General features: G+C 39.2%; 1 protein-coding gene across 5 annotated transcripts in view; it reads left to right on the top strand.

Moving 5' to 3' along the window:
- The window catches only part of wdr26a (WD repeat domain 26a), a 32,869-nt gene that overhangs the window by 5,339 nt on the left and 8,476 nt on the right, over positions 1-19,054 (top strand). For 4 of the 5 annotated variants that reach the window (XM_066695308.1, XM_066695225.1, XM_066695091.1 and 1 more), the window contains exons 4-9: positions 8,261-8,397; positions 8,882-8,979; positions 10,759-10,915; positions 15,546-15,684; positions 16,243-16,383; positions 17,959-18,078. In XM_066695308.1, the coding sequence (XP_066551405.1) occupies positions 8,261-8,397; positions 8,882-8,979; positions 10,759-10,915; positions 15,546-15,684; positions 16,243-16,383; positions 17,959-18,078 (792 nt within the window). The remainder of the gene's footprint in view (positions 1-8,260; positions 8,398-8,881; positions 8,980-10,758; positions 10,916-15,545; positions 15,685-16,242; positions 16,384-17,958; positions 18,079-19,054) is intronic. The other variant, XM_066695143.1, reaches the window with a different exon arrangement.

Genomic DNA, 19,054 nt, shown 5'->3' with positions numbered 1-19,054 from the left:
CTGTTAGTATCAGAACAGTTGTTTTGTTCTCGTTCCTTCTGCATGTCTGGTGGATCTTTTCACCTGCTCTTTGTCCTGACATTGACATCCTTACCTTTTGACATAATTCAATAATATTTAGACTTAAAAACGAAGGTAGGGTCCTCTATATAATGCTACAATAAAAAAGAAATGCCAATTAAAAATCTAAATTAAGACACTGAAATGTTTTACTGGATATCAAAATAAAATGGCTGGCCTAAGTTTCAAAGGAGTTTCACGTTGTCCACCATTTTTAAGTATATACACACACAATATATTATTGAATTATTGAAAATTTGAAATTTTTGACAAGGATGGATTTCAGTTGATGCCATCAAATGGGTTTTATTTTATTGACCTGCTGTACATACATATTTCATATACCAATGATTTCTGTATGAAATATCTATTTTTAATATGTTAATAATAAGCACTCTTTATTTAGATCAATACAATTTTTACAAATGGGAGTAGGTGTCTATTTAAGTCTGTAAAGTTTTGTTATGTATCCTGAACACACTAAGGTGAAGTACCTCCATCCTTAATGGCCTAGTAGTGCCATTAAAACAAATTATAATAAATATTTTTATCTATTTACTTTAAATTCTTCTTTAAAGCGGAGGATATTATACTTCCATTTGCAAATTAGCACTACTGAAGGTTTGAATCTTTATTCCTTTAAATGTTCAGAACCTTCATAGGTAAAAATGTACATTTCATGGTAGTCCTAGTAATTACAACAAAAACAGTTCTTTACAATATACACTACTGGTCAAAAGTTTTAGAACACCCCCATTTTTCCAGTTTCTATTGAAATTTAAGCACTTAATTGTTCTATCAAACACAGAAGTTCAGATCCAATTATCTAAAGTCGTTGTGTATTAGTACACTGTAAAGTTTTCCATCTTGTCATTTTGAGCTCTCTACGGATGTGCGTTACTTTTACCAAAACGTGACTGGTCTTGTTTTGATCAGTAGACTGTCTGAATCCAGAATGTCATACTTGTCAATATTTTCTGAGATCTTGTATTCATTCCTTCTCAGACTAAATATCCCCACACCTCCCCAATTCAGAATACAGGTATAAAAACCAAATTTTTCACATCGTTAGAAAGCTGAGTCTCAGCTTTCATGGGATACCAAACTCTGGGCAAACAACACAACAGTGAAGAGTACACATGGGATTAAAGAAGCATTTTAAGGGTACCACAGGGGTTTGTCAGTTTAAGGGGTTACATTGTGTTAAACAAAAAAATTATATGATTTATGTTTAATCTCCAATTGTTTATTTGTTCTATGCTTTAATTTCAGAGTATATTGAGACATTAAACTGTAAATTTAAATAACTAGAAAAATGCAGGTGTTCTAAAACTTTTGACTGGTAGTGTGTAGTTAATATCCTCTTAAGTCATTTAGCAAATCCCTGTATCCGAGGCAATGTTTGTTTATTTTCCAACGGCTTATGAACAATGTACTGCAGATGCACAGAATTTTGAATGTAACAAAATTTAAAATGTATAGAATGGAAACGTTACGTTACGTTGCATTGAATAACATTAAGTTGAAAGAGCAGATCGTAAACATCTGACACTAACAATAAGCTTTCCAGCTGAGAAGCACATGCAGGAGAAATTGGTGAAAGCATGAGAAATAAGATACGGTTATTTAATAGGACAAGGGCAGGCTCATAGCTTTGACCCAAGTTTCTAAGTCTATTCAAAGCAGTTCCTTTTCTTGGAAGAGTCCAGTTAAATTATCTTCGGCGAGCACGTTACCCAGGTGGAATAGCATGTAGCAGTCAAAAAACAGATGAACAATGCAGCTATACTTTAGTTAATTCTGACTGAAAGGAACCTGTAGAATCAAGGTCAATTAATAGCTGGTAGATTAATCTGACATGAGTAATACGTGAGCCAGCCCTCAGTCTGTTAGTTTGGCAGTCCTGTGAAAGCAAGTGCATCGAATAATAATACAGGCAACGCAAACAGTGTTAGTCAACTTTTCTTCTTAATGATTTCCTTTTGACACTTGACCTGTACATGCATAATCAAGGTGCATAAGTAAACAAACGTGTTAATGAGTCACTCTATAAATATCATTAAAAACAGGAAATTCGCACGAAGTTGATAAAATATCTGCAATATTGAAGGTGTGTGGTCTCAACTCTCAAATCTCAATCTTTGGCAAACCTGGTCCACATATTGAGTGCGTAATGAGTGCATGGTGGTTTGGGTGTCTGTTTCTGGATCAAATCTGCCTGTGCTTGGGAGTCTCCAGTGGCAGCGAGATCAGTTGGATTGGGATGCTCTTACTGTACGTGTGGACTCAGCTCACACCTGGTAGCACGAGGTGTCGCAAGCTTCATCTGTCACTTGGCTGGCTTAAGCTTCATGATTTGATTTGTTTGTGATTAGTATTTGAGCAGCTTGAAAGAAAATGCTTTAAAACAAATATTTTGGTCTTTTGTTCCTTCTTAAGTGGGAGGTCTTGTGTCCAAAGCGAGACCCGTTTTCCCTGGTGTGCTGCCGACCCTGCAGCTGTTTTCTGGGCTCCTGATTATCCATCATGCCTCCATGTTTTCACTCTATCAGGTCATGGTGTGGGTTTCAACTTCCTTGCTGATTTATCATCATTTCTGCAGACTTTGTCTTCTGCAGAAACATCTTCTGTTCTTCCACCGTTTCTGAAGGAAGTTAACTTATGGATGTGCATGATTTTTTTTTTTTTTTTAACCTAGTTGTGATTAGATGCCTATAGATTGTCCTTAATAGTTGCAAAACGGTGCCAGTTTTACTTTTGGAGATTGGAGCTGGATATGAGGTTATACATCGTAGTATCGTGCTTTATCCAAGGTTCAAATTTTGGTGCACATCCTTGTGTTTAAACAGTCTGATGTAGGTTTCTCAATCTCTGATGCAGAGAAGCCTGTCCATGCCTCTGTAAGCCACTGTAATAAATGGCTGTAATGCTTTATTTGCTGGTGATTCTGTGCTACAGTGTATACAAAATGTGTTTATTAGGGTCTTTTAGATAAAATCTTAATGCTTGGATTAAATAACCGCTGCCTAGGTGTACTTGCATTGCTTAGCTTCCCTCATAGTTTTCAGATTGATTTGAACAATTTTGTAAATCCTTAATTGGTATTGCTACATCCTAATTTAGGAGTCAGTGTTACATTCTGCAAATGCAATTTTGTTCCCCAAACTCATGCCTCATTGAGTGGGTAAAAAGGCATTTGGCTGCAAAGAATCTAGTCTAGGGAACACCCTTCTGACGGTTGAGAGTTCAGGGTGTCTATTTTTAAATATTTTTTCATGATGTGTTTTGAACTCGGTCAGTTTTGCATCACCTCTTGAAACCCACCAATTAGAGTCGTCCAGTGGCATAGCTTGCATATGAGCAGGCAACCTCACTTCCTGTGCTTAAGGGAGAGTGTAGGCTTTTACCAGAAAAGCCACCGGTCAGTTAAATTTTTCCACTTTTGCATTAGGTATACAAAATGTCACCTAAATTTTAGGTAATTGAATTGTATTTTCTTCTGGTAAAGTTTGTTGGGAGGGGGAAGAAATGCATTAATGTTCATATACTTCTGCCGCTTAAGGACACATTGTAGATTAGACATTAAAATGATGTACCACAGTATTAACGACAACATTATATTGCATTGACGCCCTTCCTTGCTGTCTTGGCAGTGATAAGCTATTATCAGGGAGACATTTCGGTTTTTTTTGTTTTTTTTTCTGCATTTCTATATATTACATATTGCTATATTTTATATTCTATAAAAATGCCGGAATGCCAAAAAAGATATTCGGATTACATTATTTTATTTTACTTCACAATGACACCCTTTATTTTAGCATCATCGACACCGATCCGTCAGTTTAAACACAGGCATGTTTCTGCTACTCCAGAGATGCAGAATTTGAGCATTTGTCCACTTTGAATGTCGTCATCTTTTCTCAGAGAAATCAACTATATAAACCGTAGAGTGCACAAAAATGGTGCAGAACTTGCAACATCTGTGCCCTAGCTGCAATGCCAACATTTCAATTTCCTGGAGCCTATCACTTGGTTCTTCCCACATATCTTGAGACATGCCTTCAATTCCTCTCTACTGTAGTATCAGAACCATGAATTATTGTTTCATCTTCTGCAGTGTTTTAACTGAACCCTGTCTACACTATATCTTTCCACACTTACAAAGTTAATTCTACTTTATTGTGTGGTTTCTTCAAATAAGTGATTCTCATGCATACAAACTAGGATGCCTTCACCACTGCACACTACTGTTGCTGAATGTCTACAAAAAAGCAAACCAGTTTGTTACAGGTAATCTGTGCTTTTTTGATTGGTGGCACTGAAGCGATGGCTTCATATGTTCTCTGTCAAGCAACTCTGTTGTGGTGCCGTCCAGTCACAAGTCTTTTTCCATAAAACCGTATGTCGTGTCAGGCTCTGAATTGTCTTGAATGCAACCTGTTCTTTATCCAACTGTAGCTTTTTTTTTTTTTTTTTTTTTTTTCAGTAGTTGAGAATTAGAATCCCTTCTGATCGGGAGGCACAATGCATTAATCTCCCCAACACTGCCACTCATCTGTTTTCATGAAGTTCACCAGCATCGTTCACTACGATTGTGGCCAAAACCATAATGTTCAGTAATGCACTATTGGCACAAGGTGCTGTTTCTTTGACTCCTCGTTTGGCGATATAAACATAATGACCAGATCCTGTCTGTTCAGATTTACTCACTGTCCCTGTTTATATATTTCTCTTTTTTTGGGGGGCTATATTGACTTTTTGCAGAAAGGGCTTTCTAGCTTTTCTCCTCCCCAAAGGCTACATTTGTACTAACAGTGCTTTGTCTTATTATTTTCCTCAAACTGAGTCCAGCATCATGTAAAAATTGGAAAATTATTTGAAATCAGCACTCCTGTAGGACTACCTAGTGTTTAAAGATGGTTTTACACTTGGCAGTCATTCCTAGCAATAATTAGTGTTTTTTTGCCCCCCATAATGCTGTTTTCAAATTTATTTTACTACAGATATTACACTTGGAATATATGAATCCCAGGTTAACAAGCATTTTAGGGTAATTTTAAGTTCAAGCATTCACAGGTATCCTATAATTTCACCATATTAAATGTATCGGCCTTTGTTTACAGAAATCGGCACAATTCAGTGAGATGTGAAGGGAAAGTGAGAGCCAACAGAAGTGTTCAGTTTAGATTTGAAAAGTGGAGGGTAGAGGCCTGCAGAATAGCTGAGATCTACAGTGAGGGGTAACTACTAAAGCATCATCCCCAAGTGTAATATGTTTTTTTTTTTTTTTTTTGTACCAGTTGGGGCCTGTTGATGGTCCAGTAAGTTACATTGCAGTAGTCCAGATGGGGAAAAGATGAATGCAGAGAGAGGGGCATACCTTTGCAAGGTTTTGGAGATGGTAGCAGGAAGAATAGGTGAGAGGCACGTGTCACAGGTAAGGCTTTCCTACTGTCATGGCCCACGGCAGCTGACTCTTTCCAAACTGGCAAGAGACCTGTTTGTCTAGCTGCTAGAGTTCACCTGTAAAAGCTTAGTCTTAAATGTGAACTGCAGAATACAGTGGGCTCTGGCTATTTTCATATGAGTATATCTTTTGTTTTCTGACTAAATCCTTGCCTTGCATGCAAGTTGTTGTACAAGAACGGGCAAGACATCAGCAAGTGCGCATTTTCCACAGAGTGAACGAGACGTTTGAGACGAGGCGTGTCTGTAACTGCTCACAGAAGATAAAGCGTCCAAGATTGTGTAGTTATGCTCACCGTATTACAATGGAGGACATTCATAGAAGCCTGACCAAGTTAATTTGTGTGGTCTTAAAGGATAATCCCAAACAGAAGGAACAAGGAAATGGTAGAATTGAAATAGAATCCTGAAAAGCCAGAACAGCCTGAACCATCATTTACTACTGGTGTTGTACAAGGGAGGTATTAATCAGTCCAGTGCTCCTGCACACAGCAGACCGCACGTTCAATGATGAATATTAAAAGCTCCTTTTATTATGTGGTTATTAGTGAAGGCAGTAAAGCTGCAACTAAAGGTAACGATCTTTGCAAATTTATACATGTATTAACTTCTTAAATGTAAGACTGTCTGTACTGGCCTATGATGCTTTGTTGTTGTAGCAACAATTATCCAACACTGAAGCTACCAAACTGCAGTGGAACAAAAGCCAATTTGAAGTTCAAAAAAGTATGTTTACATTCAAGACAAATGCATACCTTAAGGTTTGAATGCTTTACATACATAACCCCGCCCACCACTACCACCACCATGAAAAGCATCTGATTTATTAAGAACAATTATATATATTTATATATTTTTATATATTTATTGACATAATATTGTTTTTCATGTCTTAATACTGACTTTGATGTAGATGGACTGAGCAATATCTTGAATTGGTAAAGAAAAACAAAAAAACACTTATTTATTGCATAGCAACCTTTTCACCATAACAAGCTGATTTCTGGAGGTTGGGAGATAGGGGAAGGATCTGCTGTTTTTCTGGTGGACTTTTACAAATAAAACCATTTGATTTTATCCATTTAAAACATTCAAAGTTTGAAGTTTCTGATTGTGTCATGTCCGTGTTAAACTAGTGCACATAACCTTGTCGATGAGTGAACTGTTAACAAAGGCAGACAAACTGAACTGTATTTTCCTTTTACTGTCAGCTGATTCATTTTGTTGTCAGTCTGGTGGCTTCCTGTGCAGTGGGGGAAGGGGGTGAGGGAGCAGGAAGTGACATCACTCAGCTTGAGCTTTCTACTGTATCCCCCTCCTTGCAGGGAAAGGAGCTTTTTTTCCTTGAATTTACACAGGCTATTGGCTAAATGTGTACAAGCTGGCAGCAGACTGCCGTGTTGGTTAAGGCCTGTGAATTGGATGTCTGTGTAGGTGCTTGACAAGAACATGTGAATCTAAATTTGAAAGCCAACATGCTGACAGATGTTAGGTTTTTAAACTTTTTTGTTTTGCTATTTTATACATCCCCCTTGTTTACATTTTTACATCGGCTGACATGAGACATCTTGACTGTATATTTTTTCAGGCTTTGTTTGTGTTCAGTTTCCTTGTGGGGGGGGAATGGTTTGCATACGTACATGACTGTTTTCAGTAATTGTTTAGGCATAATTTAGTTTTTCCCTTTTGCATACTTCGGGAAAATCAAATTGAAATGTCGGCTACTTTGTTCCAGGCAAGGAGATTTTAGAAATCTTAATAAGAAACGCATCTGGGGCTAACCTTAACCTGTTCCTTTCAGGCCTCATATCATCAGTATTTAGTGATCCTTACTGTATCTGTATTTTCATATGATTCAGCACTTCATAACATTGGACAAGTATTGTTGTTTCTTCCCTTGTTTTTATTTTTTATTTTTTTATGAGAATTGTGTCCTCATAGGTCCTGTATAAGGATTTTGGTGAGTCAACATCAAAATATCCCATTTCATAGTTTACTTGTTCTCATCCTGGTGTTTACTGAAGGCTTAAATATGCCACACAGTTGTTGTTTTTTTTTTTTTAAAGAACACACCTCCACATGCATGTAACTTTTAACAATGTTTGGTGTTGCTTGTCTTCTCACAATATATGTAAACATTCGTATTTTGATCCACAAATGCTGTTCCTCAGACCGTTGTAAGGGTGACTCATATTGTGTTTTGAAAAGACTCCAGGAGAGAGGAGCAGTGACACAGCTGGAGGAGGAGCAATGTGGGAGTTCAACTTATTGGCATCTGTGTTACATGTCAGTGTTTAGGTCCCCCCCCTCAATGATTACTGAAATAGTCTTCCATTGTAATATTTGCTTTTATTGCAGATCTTTTTGGCGGAAGAAACTAGTGCACAGTGTACCATGTTTAGTCAAATATTGTGCCTCTCGCTTCGGTGATGCAGATATAATTTGTCCGATCCAGTGTGCTGTGTTGTTGTATGACCAGCGCCATAGTAATTCAGTTAGACTAATCAAACTGTTAAGCTGGTTATGCCAAACTATTGCACTGTGTTGGATTTTAAGGTCTGTTGACTAAGTATGCCTTTTGTAACTAAGCACTCCAATCCAACTCCCAACTCTAATGATACGTGAATGTATGTGTATGCTTTAGACTTAAACCAAGAGCTGAGAACCTGTTTTGGTGGTTGTTGAAGTATTTTGATAGTATTTATATTTCTCCTGTTTTTTTCCCTTGTAGAGAATGAAGTTCTTGCTGCTGCAGCAGAAGTATCTGGAGTATTTAGAGGATGGGAAGGTACTGGAAGCGCTTCAGGTCCTGCGAGGTGAACTGACACCACTGAAATACAACACAGATCGCATTCACGTCCTCAGCGGGTACCTGCTTTAATTCACTTTTAAAACTTTGTCTGTCCTGATGCAGATCCTGCTAGAATCCCCTGCCCTTCCGTTTACTCTGTGTTAATGTGTGCTGGCGGTTCACTGCAGTGTCCCATGAAACTCGCTAGGCATGAAGCTTCACTCTGAGGCCTCCAGTCAAAGGGCTGTGTTCGGAAAGCCTGCTCTGTACACAGGTTCACATTGCAGTAACAACACACACTCTCCACAGGGACAAAGGCAGTTTATTAGTCCTCACAGCACACCACAGGGCTATTAAGTGATTCAGAGTTAACTAATGTATGCTTTCAACTTTATATGTTAATTTGCTGCTTCACAATGCTGGTAAATCAGAAACCATATTACAAAAATATCTAAATGTTTATATGTTCTCCCCCTTCTCCTACAAGATTTGTATTTTATATTTTATTCCTTTTTACTTTTTTGATTAACCTTTTCCTGCAATTATCCTTATTGTCTACAGGTATCTCATGTGTAGCCACGCTGAGGATCTCCGTGCAAAGGCTGAGTGGGAAGGAAAAGGAATCGCTTCACGGTCTAAGCTTCTCGACAAACTACAAAGTGAGTTGAGATTTTGTATTCTTCAGGCCCACACACTGGCTCACACAGTTAACACACTAGGTCACAGAACATGGGATTTGACAGAGTGTTTCATAGAGAATAGTACCTTGCCTCAATCCCATAGGTCACCTTTTGAGTGACCTGGAAGGGCAAATCAGGCAGCAGGCCTCAGGTACAAAGTCTTCTCGCTGCAGTGACAGCTGTAGTAAAATGGCAATGTGTTCTACCAGCCGTCTGCATGGACTTTTCCACAATTCATTGTTACAACATGAAATCAGAATGGATTTGATTGAATGCATAAGTAATCACCCCCTTTGCTATGACACACCTGATTGAGCTGTGTTGAAACCAGTTGTCTTTAGAAGTCACGTAATTAGCTGAATGGAGTCCACCACCACCACCTGTGCAATTAAGGTGTGTCACATGATTTCAGGTTAAATATACCTGTCTCACAGTTGATTAGTACAATTCCTTACAAAAACTACATAATGAAGATGAAGGATCATTCAAATCAAATCTGGAATAAGGTTCTTCAAAAGCACCAATCAGGGGTAGGAGATAAGAACATTTCCAAGACATTCAATATCCCCCGGAGCACAGTAAAGTCCATTATTAAGAAACTGTGAAAATATGGCACTACTGTGAGTCTGCCTAGATCAGGCCATCCTCAAAAACTGAGTATCCGGGGGAGAAGGGCATTAGTCAGGGAGGCCACCAAGAGGCCTATGGCAACTGTAAAGGAGTTAGTCTTCCACGGCTGAGCGAGGAGACACTGTGCAAACTGCAAAAATAGCCCGGGTGCTTCACAAAAGTGGCCTTTATGGGAGAGGGGCAAAAAAAAAAGCCATTGTTGAAAGAAACTCGCATCAAATCTGTGGGAGACTCTGAGACCAAATGGAGGAAGATTCTATGGTCAGATGAGACCAAAAATTAGCTTTTTGGCCTCAACGCTAAGTGCTATGTTTGTCGCAAGCCTAACACCTGAGAACACCATCACTACCATGAAGCATGGTGGTGTAGCTTCATGCTATTGGGATGCTTCTCTGTGTCAGGGCCTGGAAACCTTGTCAAGCTAGAGGGCAATATAGATGCAGCAAAGTACAGTGAAAACCTGCTCAAATCTGCAAGAGACCTGGGACTTGGGAGAAGATTAATCTTCCAGCAGGACAATGAACCCAAACATACAGCCAAAGCCACACTGCAGTGGCTTAAAAACAAAAAGGTCAGTATCCTGGAGTGGCCCAGTCAAAGCCCGGACTTCAATCCAATTGAGAATATGTGGAAAGAGTTTAAAGTTGCTGTTCACCAAAGGTCCCCATTCAACTTGGTGGAGCTTGAGCAATTTTGCAAAGAAGAATAGGCAAAAACTGCTGTGCCCAGATGTGCAAAGCTGGTAGAGACTTATCCACATAGATTCATGGCTGCAATTGCTGCCAAAGATGCCCCTACCAAATAACTTATGTATTCAAGTATTTTTTGTTTTGTATTTGGAATTAATTTAGAACAATATGCAGATTCTATTTAGCACTTTGACATTATGGACATTTTCTGTGTTGAACAGTGGCAAAAACTCCTGATTAAATCCATTCTGACTTCATGTTGTAATACAATGAAATGTGGAAAAGTCCAAGGCGGTTGAATAATTTTGAGAGCCATTGTAGCACAAGTTGTCCATGTCATTTCTTCCTCCCCCCCCCCCCCTTGCCATCCCTGTTTGAACTGTACGTTCCCATGATTCAGATTTGTTAACTGTCTCTGGATGTATTTCTCCTCCCGTAGCGTACCTGCCCCCCTCCGTGATGCTGCCCCCGCGCCGGTTACAGACGTTGCTGAGACAGGCGGTGGAGCTGCAGAGAGACAGGTGCCTCTACCACAATACCAAACTCGACGGGAGCCTGGACTCCGTCTCCCTGCTCATAGACCATGTCTGCAGCAGGTGGGTCTCCAGGTTCTGAATACAGTCTCCCAGCTCTTCCTTGAAGGAGATAGATAGATTGCTGCTTCTGTTGTACGTTGTTAAATTAAAAAAATAAACGTCAACAACTAGGCCCCAATCTATATCATTGATACCAATCAGAAAGAACAGAGGAACGTATGCTTCCTGTGGGATTCTGTTAATTACTGATTTCATCTAGAGGATTTTCCCCCTTATCAGTAGTATTCTTTGTCTTTGGCACATGTACCATTTTCAATTCATATGCATTGCCTGGGATTCCTGATTTTTTTTTTTTAGTTTTTAGAATTGCTTTAATACAGGAAATTGATTTGACAATGACATACATTGATTAGATTGATAATATACAGTGACTATAGGAAGTCTACACCCCCTTGAATGTTTTCACATTTTGTTGTGCGTGCCTTGTAGGTTTTGTGCATTTAAATTAGGAGTTTTTCTGCTTACCTACACACCATAGGCCCTACTCCATACTGTTAATATGCATTACAAATACAAAACTGAAATGATACAATTGAATATGTCTTCACCCCCCTGAGTTAATACATGGTAGAAGCTTCTTTGGAATCAATTACAGGGGTGAGTCTGTTTGGACAGGTCTGTACAGACTTTGTACACCTAGATTTGGCAACAGTTGACCATTATTTACAAAACATCTTTGGGGAACATTGATGGACAGCAATCCATTCATGCCACACATTTTCGATTGGATTTATGTGGGGTACTTACTGAACCACTCTAGTACCCCATTCACACTAAAACAATTGCTGTCAATTTGCTGGCATTTTGTCGCCAGGCAAGTCTATGTGAATGGGTTATTTTGGCATTTCGTTGCCGGCAAGGGTCCTAGTCTAATTGCCAGCAATTTTCCGGCAATGGGTCTGTGTGAATGGAGCAGGAAAATGATTTCAGGCAGATGACGCATCACATCCTTGCGTTGTCGACACGTCAGTTAGTGCGTCAGCTAACTGATGTAACCGATCAGAATAGGGGCGCATTTTTGTGACCACAACGAGGTTAAGCCGCCTTTGAACAAAAACTTCTGACCGTAACGAAAAACGGACCGGGTCGTTAGGAATGGCGGAGGTGGAAAATTCTGAGTGTTATTGATGAACCAACAGGATTTTGACTTATGTAATGCTATTGTCACACGTCAGAAGTTAATAAATATAATGCATAAATCATGCAAAATATTATATCTCTATACAGGCAAATGTGTTAGACTTCATTACAGTGACACTGATGGTAGTTTGTATCGAGTTATTTAATTTGATTTTAAGGCAGTAATGTCAAACTTTGAAAAATAAAAAGTTGTTTTGGGTAATCAATCACAGATCTGCACACACACAGACTTTTGGTAGATATAACATTAGATTGTGTATGTGTCAGTTTTTTTTAGGGATGCACTGATTAATCAACCAACAATCGGTATTGGCCAATTATAGGCAAAAAATGTAATAATCAGATAAAAAAGCGACCGATTGTGGTGTCTGAAAAGGCATCATGCTTACCTAATTTTTATAATAGGCTAATGTTTTTTTTCTCCAGTTACGTGTCAGTGACAGATAATATAGTGCCAGGCTGCTTTGTTATATACAAGGTGAGAGCTTTCACACTTATGCCCCGTTTCCACTGGCTTATGCGTCCGGACGCGTCCAGGTTTTGTGGCCAGTTAATTATCTGCTGCCAGACGTGGCCGTAAGCGTTCGTCACCCCACTGAGGAAATGCTTCTCTTTGAGAAGTGAGATGTGAGCTGGACTTGCAGACAGACAGGGAAGAGATCAGCTACATGATGTCAGAAGATATAATCTCAAATGCCATGTGCGATCACAAAGAAATTACAGTTTTATTAGCAGCATGGAGTGAAATCCACATACAGAAACGATTAAATGTTTACTGCTTACAGATAATATCCGAGTGTATTAAAAACTTGGATTTCACAGCACCCCATTACAGTCCCGTGACTAGTTATAAATAAACTGAAGGTAGCAGCCGATTTTATTTTTGTGAATGATGTGCAGGTCTGTTGTGTAACAGCCCCGCAGAGACAATCAGTATGAAGGTGAACAAGATTTAGTTAACATGTGTCCATTTACAAGTTAAATGAATGAATGAATGAATAAATAAATAAATAAATACAGCAGATCTGGGTTTCTCTCTAAAACATTAAGAACTGGTTTAATAAATGCGTCCATAAGTCCATAAACGCCATAGACTGAGACGTACACACTTTAGTTAACTAGTTACAATAATAATAATAAATAGCAAATATTTATTGTATTGTTGCACATGGAAACGTTTTTTTATTGTAATGCAATGCTTGTTTGAATATAATGTTGTCTATGCACATTTAGCTGTTCTTAATATCTCTTAACAGAAAAGTGTATTTATTACACTGTCTCCAATCATGTAAAGCATAAAGAAAAATATAGACACAAAAGTCCTCCCACATCAGGCTCTATTGCTCGTAGTGTTGTTTTCGGTCTTTGTTTTTAAAATGAAATGCAGTTCTTCCATTGACGTTTTCTAATCTTTAAAATACAGACGGTGTTAATAAATGGATATTTAAAAGTAAATGTTTTAAAATTCATTCTTTTGGCAACTTACTGTAATAAACTGTTCTGAACTCGTCTGTCTGAAATATATGTTCCTTCCCCGCTCATTTCAGATAACATGCATAATACATGAGACCTGCTACTATAGTAGTGAATAATAATCTTCAGAAGAATTTGAATAAAATGTGCACTTACGTGCATATTTAATTAGCCTACTGCGTTAGCCTATATTGTAGGTTATTAAATACACTAATCTGTAAAGAAAATACACATAATGTGTTCTTATTGAAACAATTGCCACATTATTAATTACAAATGCCACCAACGCTTGTACCCCATTCATACAAATCCGAGGTAAAATAGACTAGCTCCATTGCAGGAAAGAAATGTATCGGCTTTGTAGACGGGTTTCCCCTTGTGTACCTTTCATTTCTAAAAACACATCGTATGTCAAATTGGTGGCCTTTTATCCTATGTCTGAATGGGAGTCTTTTCTTATTAAAATATATGGAAAAATAACTTGTATGATTTAAAATGAGCTGAAATTAGAAGCCTCAACCGAATTTAATTTATGACAGGGTAGAAAGTTACAGAAATGTCAAAACGCCGGTATCGGCATTGGTCGATTTATGTTATATGAACATCAGCTATCGGTATCGGCCAATAATTTTCTTATCGGTGCATCCCTAGTTTTTTTTTTATCATTTTATTTTAGTTGATTTAACTCTGCTGCAGTATATGTCAAGACCCACACAATGCCTCTTGTTGCGCGACCATCAACCCAGAGCCAAGTCTCATACTGGGTTCACTGGTTCAAATGATCTGTGACTGCTGGGTCCATTGACCACATAGCAAAAACAAACTATACAGCTTGATGACTTGGTCATAGAGCAAAAACACCCTAGATTGACGTATCCGAACAGGCTCCCTGCTTAGAACCAATAGCCCAGTAAACACAATAGAAAGGAAACTGTCAAAACGGGGAAATGATCAAACTTTTACAAACCTTGTCCAGAATATCGGTCCGTGTCTCCTCTCTCAAATCCACTTGCTTCTGTAATGTCTCGTTCCCATGGCTACAGCACTCTTGAGTGCAGTCTCTGTTTTGTGTGAATGGGAACATCCTGCGATTTCCAGCACCCAGTGTGAATGAGGGTGCAGCAGGAAAAATGCAGGCAAACGTTGCCTGAAAAAAACATTTTCTGAAAAAGTTGTATCAGGCAAAAATTTTCATGCTCCAGCTCTGGGCAACAACCTGCTGCTCCGCTTTGCTCTCCAAAGTCCTGCTTTTGTCCCAGTTTTAGTTTTATTTTAGAGGGCAGATGTTTTACCTCAAGGACTTTCCTATATTTTGCTCCATTTGTTTTCCCTTCCACCCTGACAAGTGCCCCAGTCCCTGCCGATGAGAAACATCCCCATAACATAATGCTGCCCCACCATGCATCACAGAATGAATGGTGTTCTATGGGTGATGCGCTGTTGGGTTTGCCCCACACATAGCACATCTCATTTAGGCAAAACTGTTCCATTTTAGTTTCGTCGGACAAAACTTCTGCCACTTGTTTTCAGAATCTCCTTGAGTGAGTTTTTTGGCAGACTTCAACTGGGATTCATGTTTTGAAAAGTTCTTGGGATATTGCTGTCGCATGCACATTTTTACCAGTCTTGGCCAAATTTGGCATTGGCCTCTTGGTAGGCTCTCTGATCAGTCTCCTTCTTGCTCTGTCATCCAGTTCAGAGGGTCGACCTGATCTAGGCAGGGTCTTAGTTGTGCCGCACACCTGCCACTTGTTAATAATCATCTTGACTGTGTTCCAATGGATATTCAAGGCCTTAGATATATATTTTTTTAAACTACTTTCTATAGGCACTGTATATATCATATCATATATATCACATGTAAGCTGTACTGGAATCCATTTCCTGTTCAAAGAGATCCATCAGGTTAGTTGAATCTTTTCTAGACCCGTGCTGTGCAGGAGTTGCTTTGTTTTGTTCTTGGATGATACCAGCACTGCAGCTCCACGTCTGACTTCCTTTTCTCTCCCTTTTCCAGGAAACAGTTCCCTTGTTACACCCAGCAGATCTTAACTGAACACTGCAATGAAGTCTGGTTCTGCAAATTCTCCAATGATGGCACTAAACTGGCCACAGGATCAAAAGACACCACTGTTATTATATGGCAGGTAGACACAGTAAGTGGATTTTTCCTTTTAATTCCACTCATGCTTTGTGACAGTAAAGAGAGCATTCCTTTCCAAGTTCAGGTAGCCTGAAATGAAAGGATAGACTCCGCGGCAAGATCCTCAGGGAACACAGGGCCCTGTGTGGAATAGAAATTAAAATGTGATGCGTGTTTGTGCTAAGCCTGATTTATGAGTCAATCTTCCCTTCTTTCCAGCCATTTGAAACAATATTTCAGATGGTCCGCTAATACAGGCTCCCCCCCACCTCAGTGTTGATTCACTTTAGTGGGCAACCCTGTCACTGAACATTTAGAACGGATCCCTTGTTGATTGGTGCTGGAAACTGTTTATCTTGTGGCTCTGCTCGTCATCTTAAAACCTAAAAGCTTTGCATGTGATTTGCTATTAGTTAAAGGCTTATACAGTCAATCTGTAACTGCTCTGTTTTTTGAACGCATTCAGTGTAAATATTACCAGGTCTCTAACCACTACTCTACAGTGTTGCCCTAGTATGGTGTTATTGTGTGGAACAATATTTATTTTTATTTTATTTTTTTTTTTTTTAAGGATACACATCAATTAAAGCTGCTAAAGACATTAGAAGGGCATGCTTACGGTGTTTCCTACCTGGCCTGGAGTCCAGATGACAATTACCTTATAGCCTGCGGCCCTGATGACTGTTCAGAACTGTGGCTCTGGAATGTACAGGTAATGCTTTTCTCCTAGTGTGACCAAGGCTGTGCTGCCTGGTACTGGAAACCCCATTGCATTAGAACTTGTGCTGGGTTTTAGAGACTTCTATGATCCATTCTTTGTATGTATTGTAATACATTGAGAGCATTAATGTGATGAATATACACTCACCTAAAGGATTATTAGGAACACCTGTTCAATTTCTCATTAATGCAATTATCTAACCAACCAATCACATGGCAGTTGCTTCAATGCATTTAGGGGTGTGGTCCTGGTCAAGACAATCTCCTGAACTCCAAACTGAATGTCTGAATGGGAAAGAAAGGTGATTTAAGCAATTTTGAGCGTGGCATGGTTGTTGGTGCCAGACGGGCCGGTCTGAGTATTTCACAATCTGCTCAGTTACTGGGATTTTCACGCACAACCATTTCTAGGGTTTACAAAGAATGGTGTGAAAAGGGAAAAACATCCAGTATGCGGCAGTCCTGTGGGCGAAAATGCCTTGTTGATGCTAGAGGTCAGAGGAGAATGGGCCGACTGATTCAAGCTGATAGAAGAGCAACTTTGACTGAAATAACCACTCGTTACAACCGAGGTATGCAGCAAAGCATTTGTGAAGCCACAACACGTACAACCTTGAGGCGGATGGGCTACAACAGCAGAAGACCCCACCGGGTACCACTCATCTCCACTACAAATAGGAAAAAGAGGCTACAATTTGCACAAGCTCACCAAAATTGGACAGTTGAAGACTGGAAAAATGTTGCCTGGTCTGATGAGTCTCGATTTCTGTTGAGACATTCAGATGGTAGAGTCAGAATTTGGCGTAAACAGAATGAGAACATGGATCCATCATGCCTTGTTACCACTGTGCAGGCTGGTGGTGGTGGTGGTGTAATGGTGTGGGGGATGTTTTCTTGGCACACTTTAGGCCCCTTAGTGCCAATTGGGCATCGCTTAAATGCCACGGCCTACCTGAGCATTGTTTCTGACCATGTCCATCCCTTTATGACCACCATGTACCCATCCTCTGATGGCTACTTCCAGCAGGATAATGCACCATGTCACAAAGGTCGAATCATTTCAAATTGGTTTCTTGAACATGACAATGAGTTCACTGTACTAAACTGGCCCCCACAGTCACCAGATCTCAACCCAATAGAGCATCTTTGGGATGTGGTGGAACGGGAGCTTTGTGCCCTGGATGTGCATCCCACAAATCTCCATCAACTGCAAGATGCTATCCTATCAATATGGGCCAACATTTCTAAAGAATGCTTTCAGCACCTTGTTGAATCAATGCCACGTAGAATTAAGGCAGTTCTGAAGGCGAAAGGGGGTCAAACACAGTATTAGTATGGTGTTCCTAATAATCCTTTAGGTGAGTGTATAGTATTTCCTATTGCATATGCTTTGTGGGGGTAGAAATCACCTAACATTTATATGAAGATCAAAACACTCCTGGTTACACAACAACAACAACAACAGAAAAACTATTTTAGAAATGTGTTGGACATTTATTACACTATATGATGTTATGGAGACAGTGGCTCAAGGAAATTTTATCTTTTGGTATATATTTTTTTTTAGACTGGGGAACTGAGGACGAAAATGAGTCAGTCTCATGAAGACAGCTTAACAAGTGTGGCCTGGAACCCAGATGGAAAACGTTTTGTCACAGGAGGACAGAGAGGACAGTTTTATCAGTGTGTAAGTCTTCTGGTACCTTTTTAGAGCTGGCTGATTGAAGCATTAACTCTGAATCCCATCACAGGTAGGGGAAATTTTCCACCCCACTGAACATTTTTAATGCCCGAGAGACACTGAATATTAAAAGGTGTTGTGCATTCCATACACATGTTCTGTAGCAGAACTGAGGATCTGTATAGCAATTTCTTCTCAATTTTATTTTCAACTTCTTTATCATCTAATTATGTCAATGTTCTAATTTGTATTCATTGGCCTGTATCTCCTGAACTGTGATGTAGCCTAGCATTGCAGGGCTGAACAAAGACTTGATACTGTACACCATTGTACCACATCAACAGATTACCTTCACCATTTTAATCCCTTAAAACCACCCTGAATCCCAACACTAACAGTTGAAGTTAGGCCCACACAAATCTACACACATTTGAGAGAACTTAATAGAAACACTATCCTAATCATAGTGAATGTATGGGTTTACTGGGGAGTGTAGCCCAGCCAAAATGTGGATCAAAATGTAACCCTAATTAGAAACCTAATTTTACAGTACAGATTTGCTCAATTGCACCAAACAATACCTCTAAATGTAAGCGTAAGACTAGTTCTGGCTTCATCTGTATCCCTAATTAAAACGTAGCATTGCCCAAGTTTGTCTGTAATCCATTTTTATTTCTTACTTATAATAAAAGGTGTTTATCCAAATCATCATGGGCCTCTGTCCCCACAGTCCATTAAACTAGAAGTATTACATTAGGAAATAAGTGACAACACTTTTGTGCATCTTATAATTTTCACAGGTCCTCAAATTACACTCTTCAGAGCAGTGAATTTTTTTTTTTGCAAAACATCAATGTGGATCATATTTACACAACATTGTGTTTGCAATTTGCGAAGAGAGAGCATCTATTTGTGTAATTTTGTGTACTGCTAGAAGTTACGTTTTTATTATTATTAAACTAAGATTCTGGCTGCCATTGTT

Source organism: Amia ocellicauda, chromosome 1 (genome assembly GCF_036373705.1).
Source record: "Amia ocellicauda isolate fAmiCal2 chromosome 1, fAmiCal2.hap1, whole genome shotgun sequence".
NCBI lineage: Eukaryota > Metazoa > Chordata > Actinopteri > Amiiformes > Amiidae > Amia > Amia ocellicauda.
Note: the sequence above shows the minus strand (reverse complement) of the source record. Positions and strands in the feature narration are given on the sequence as shown.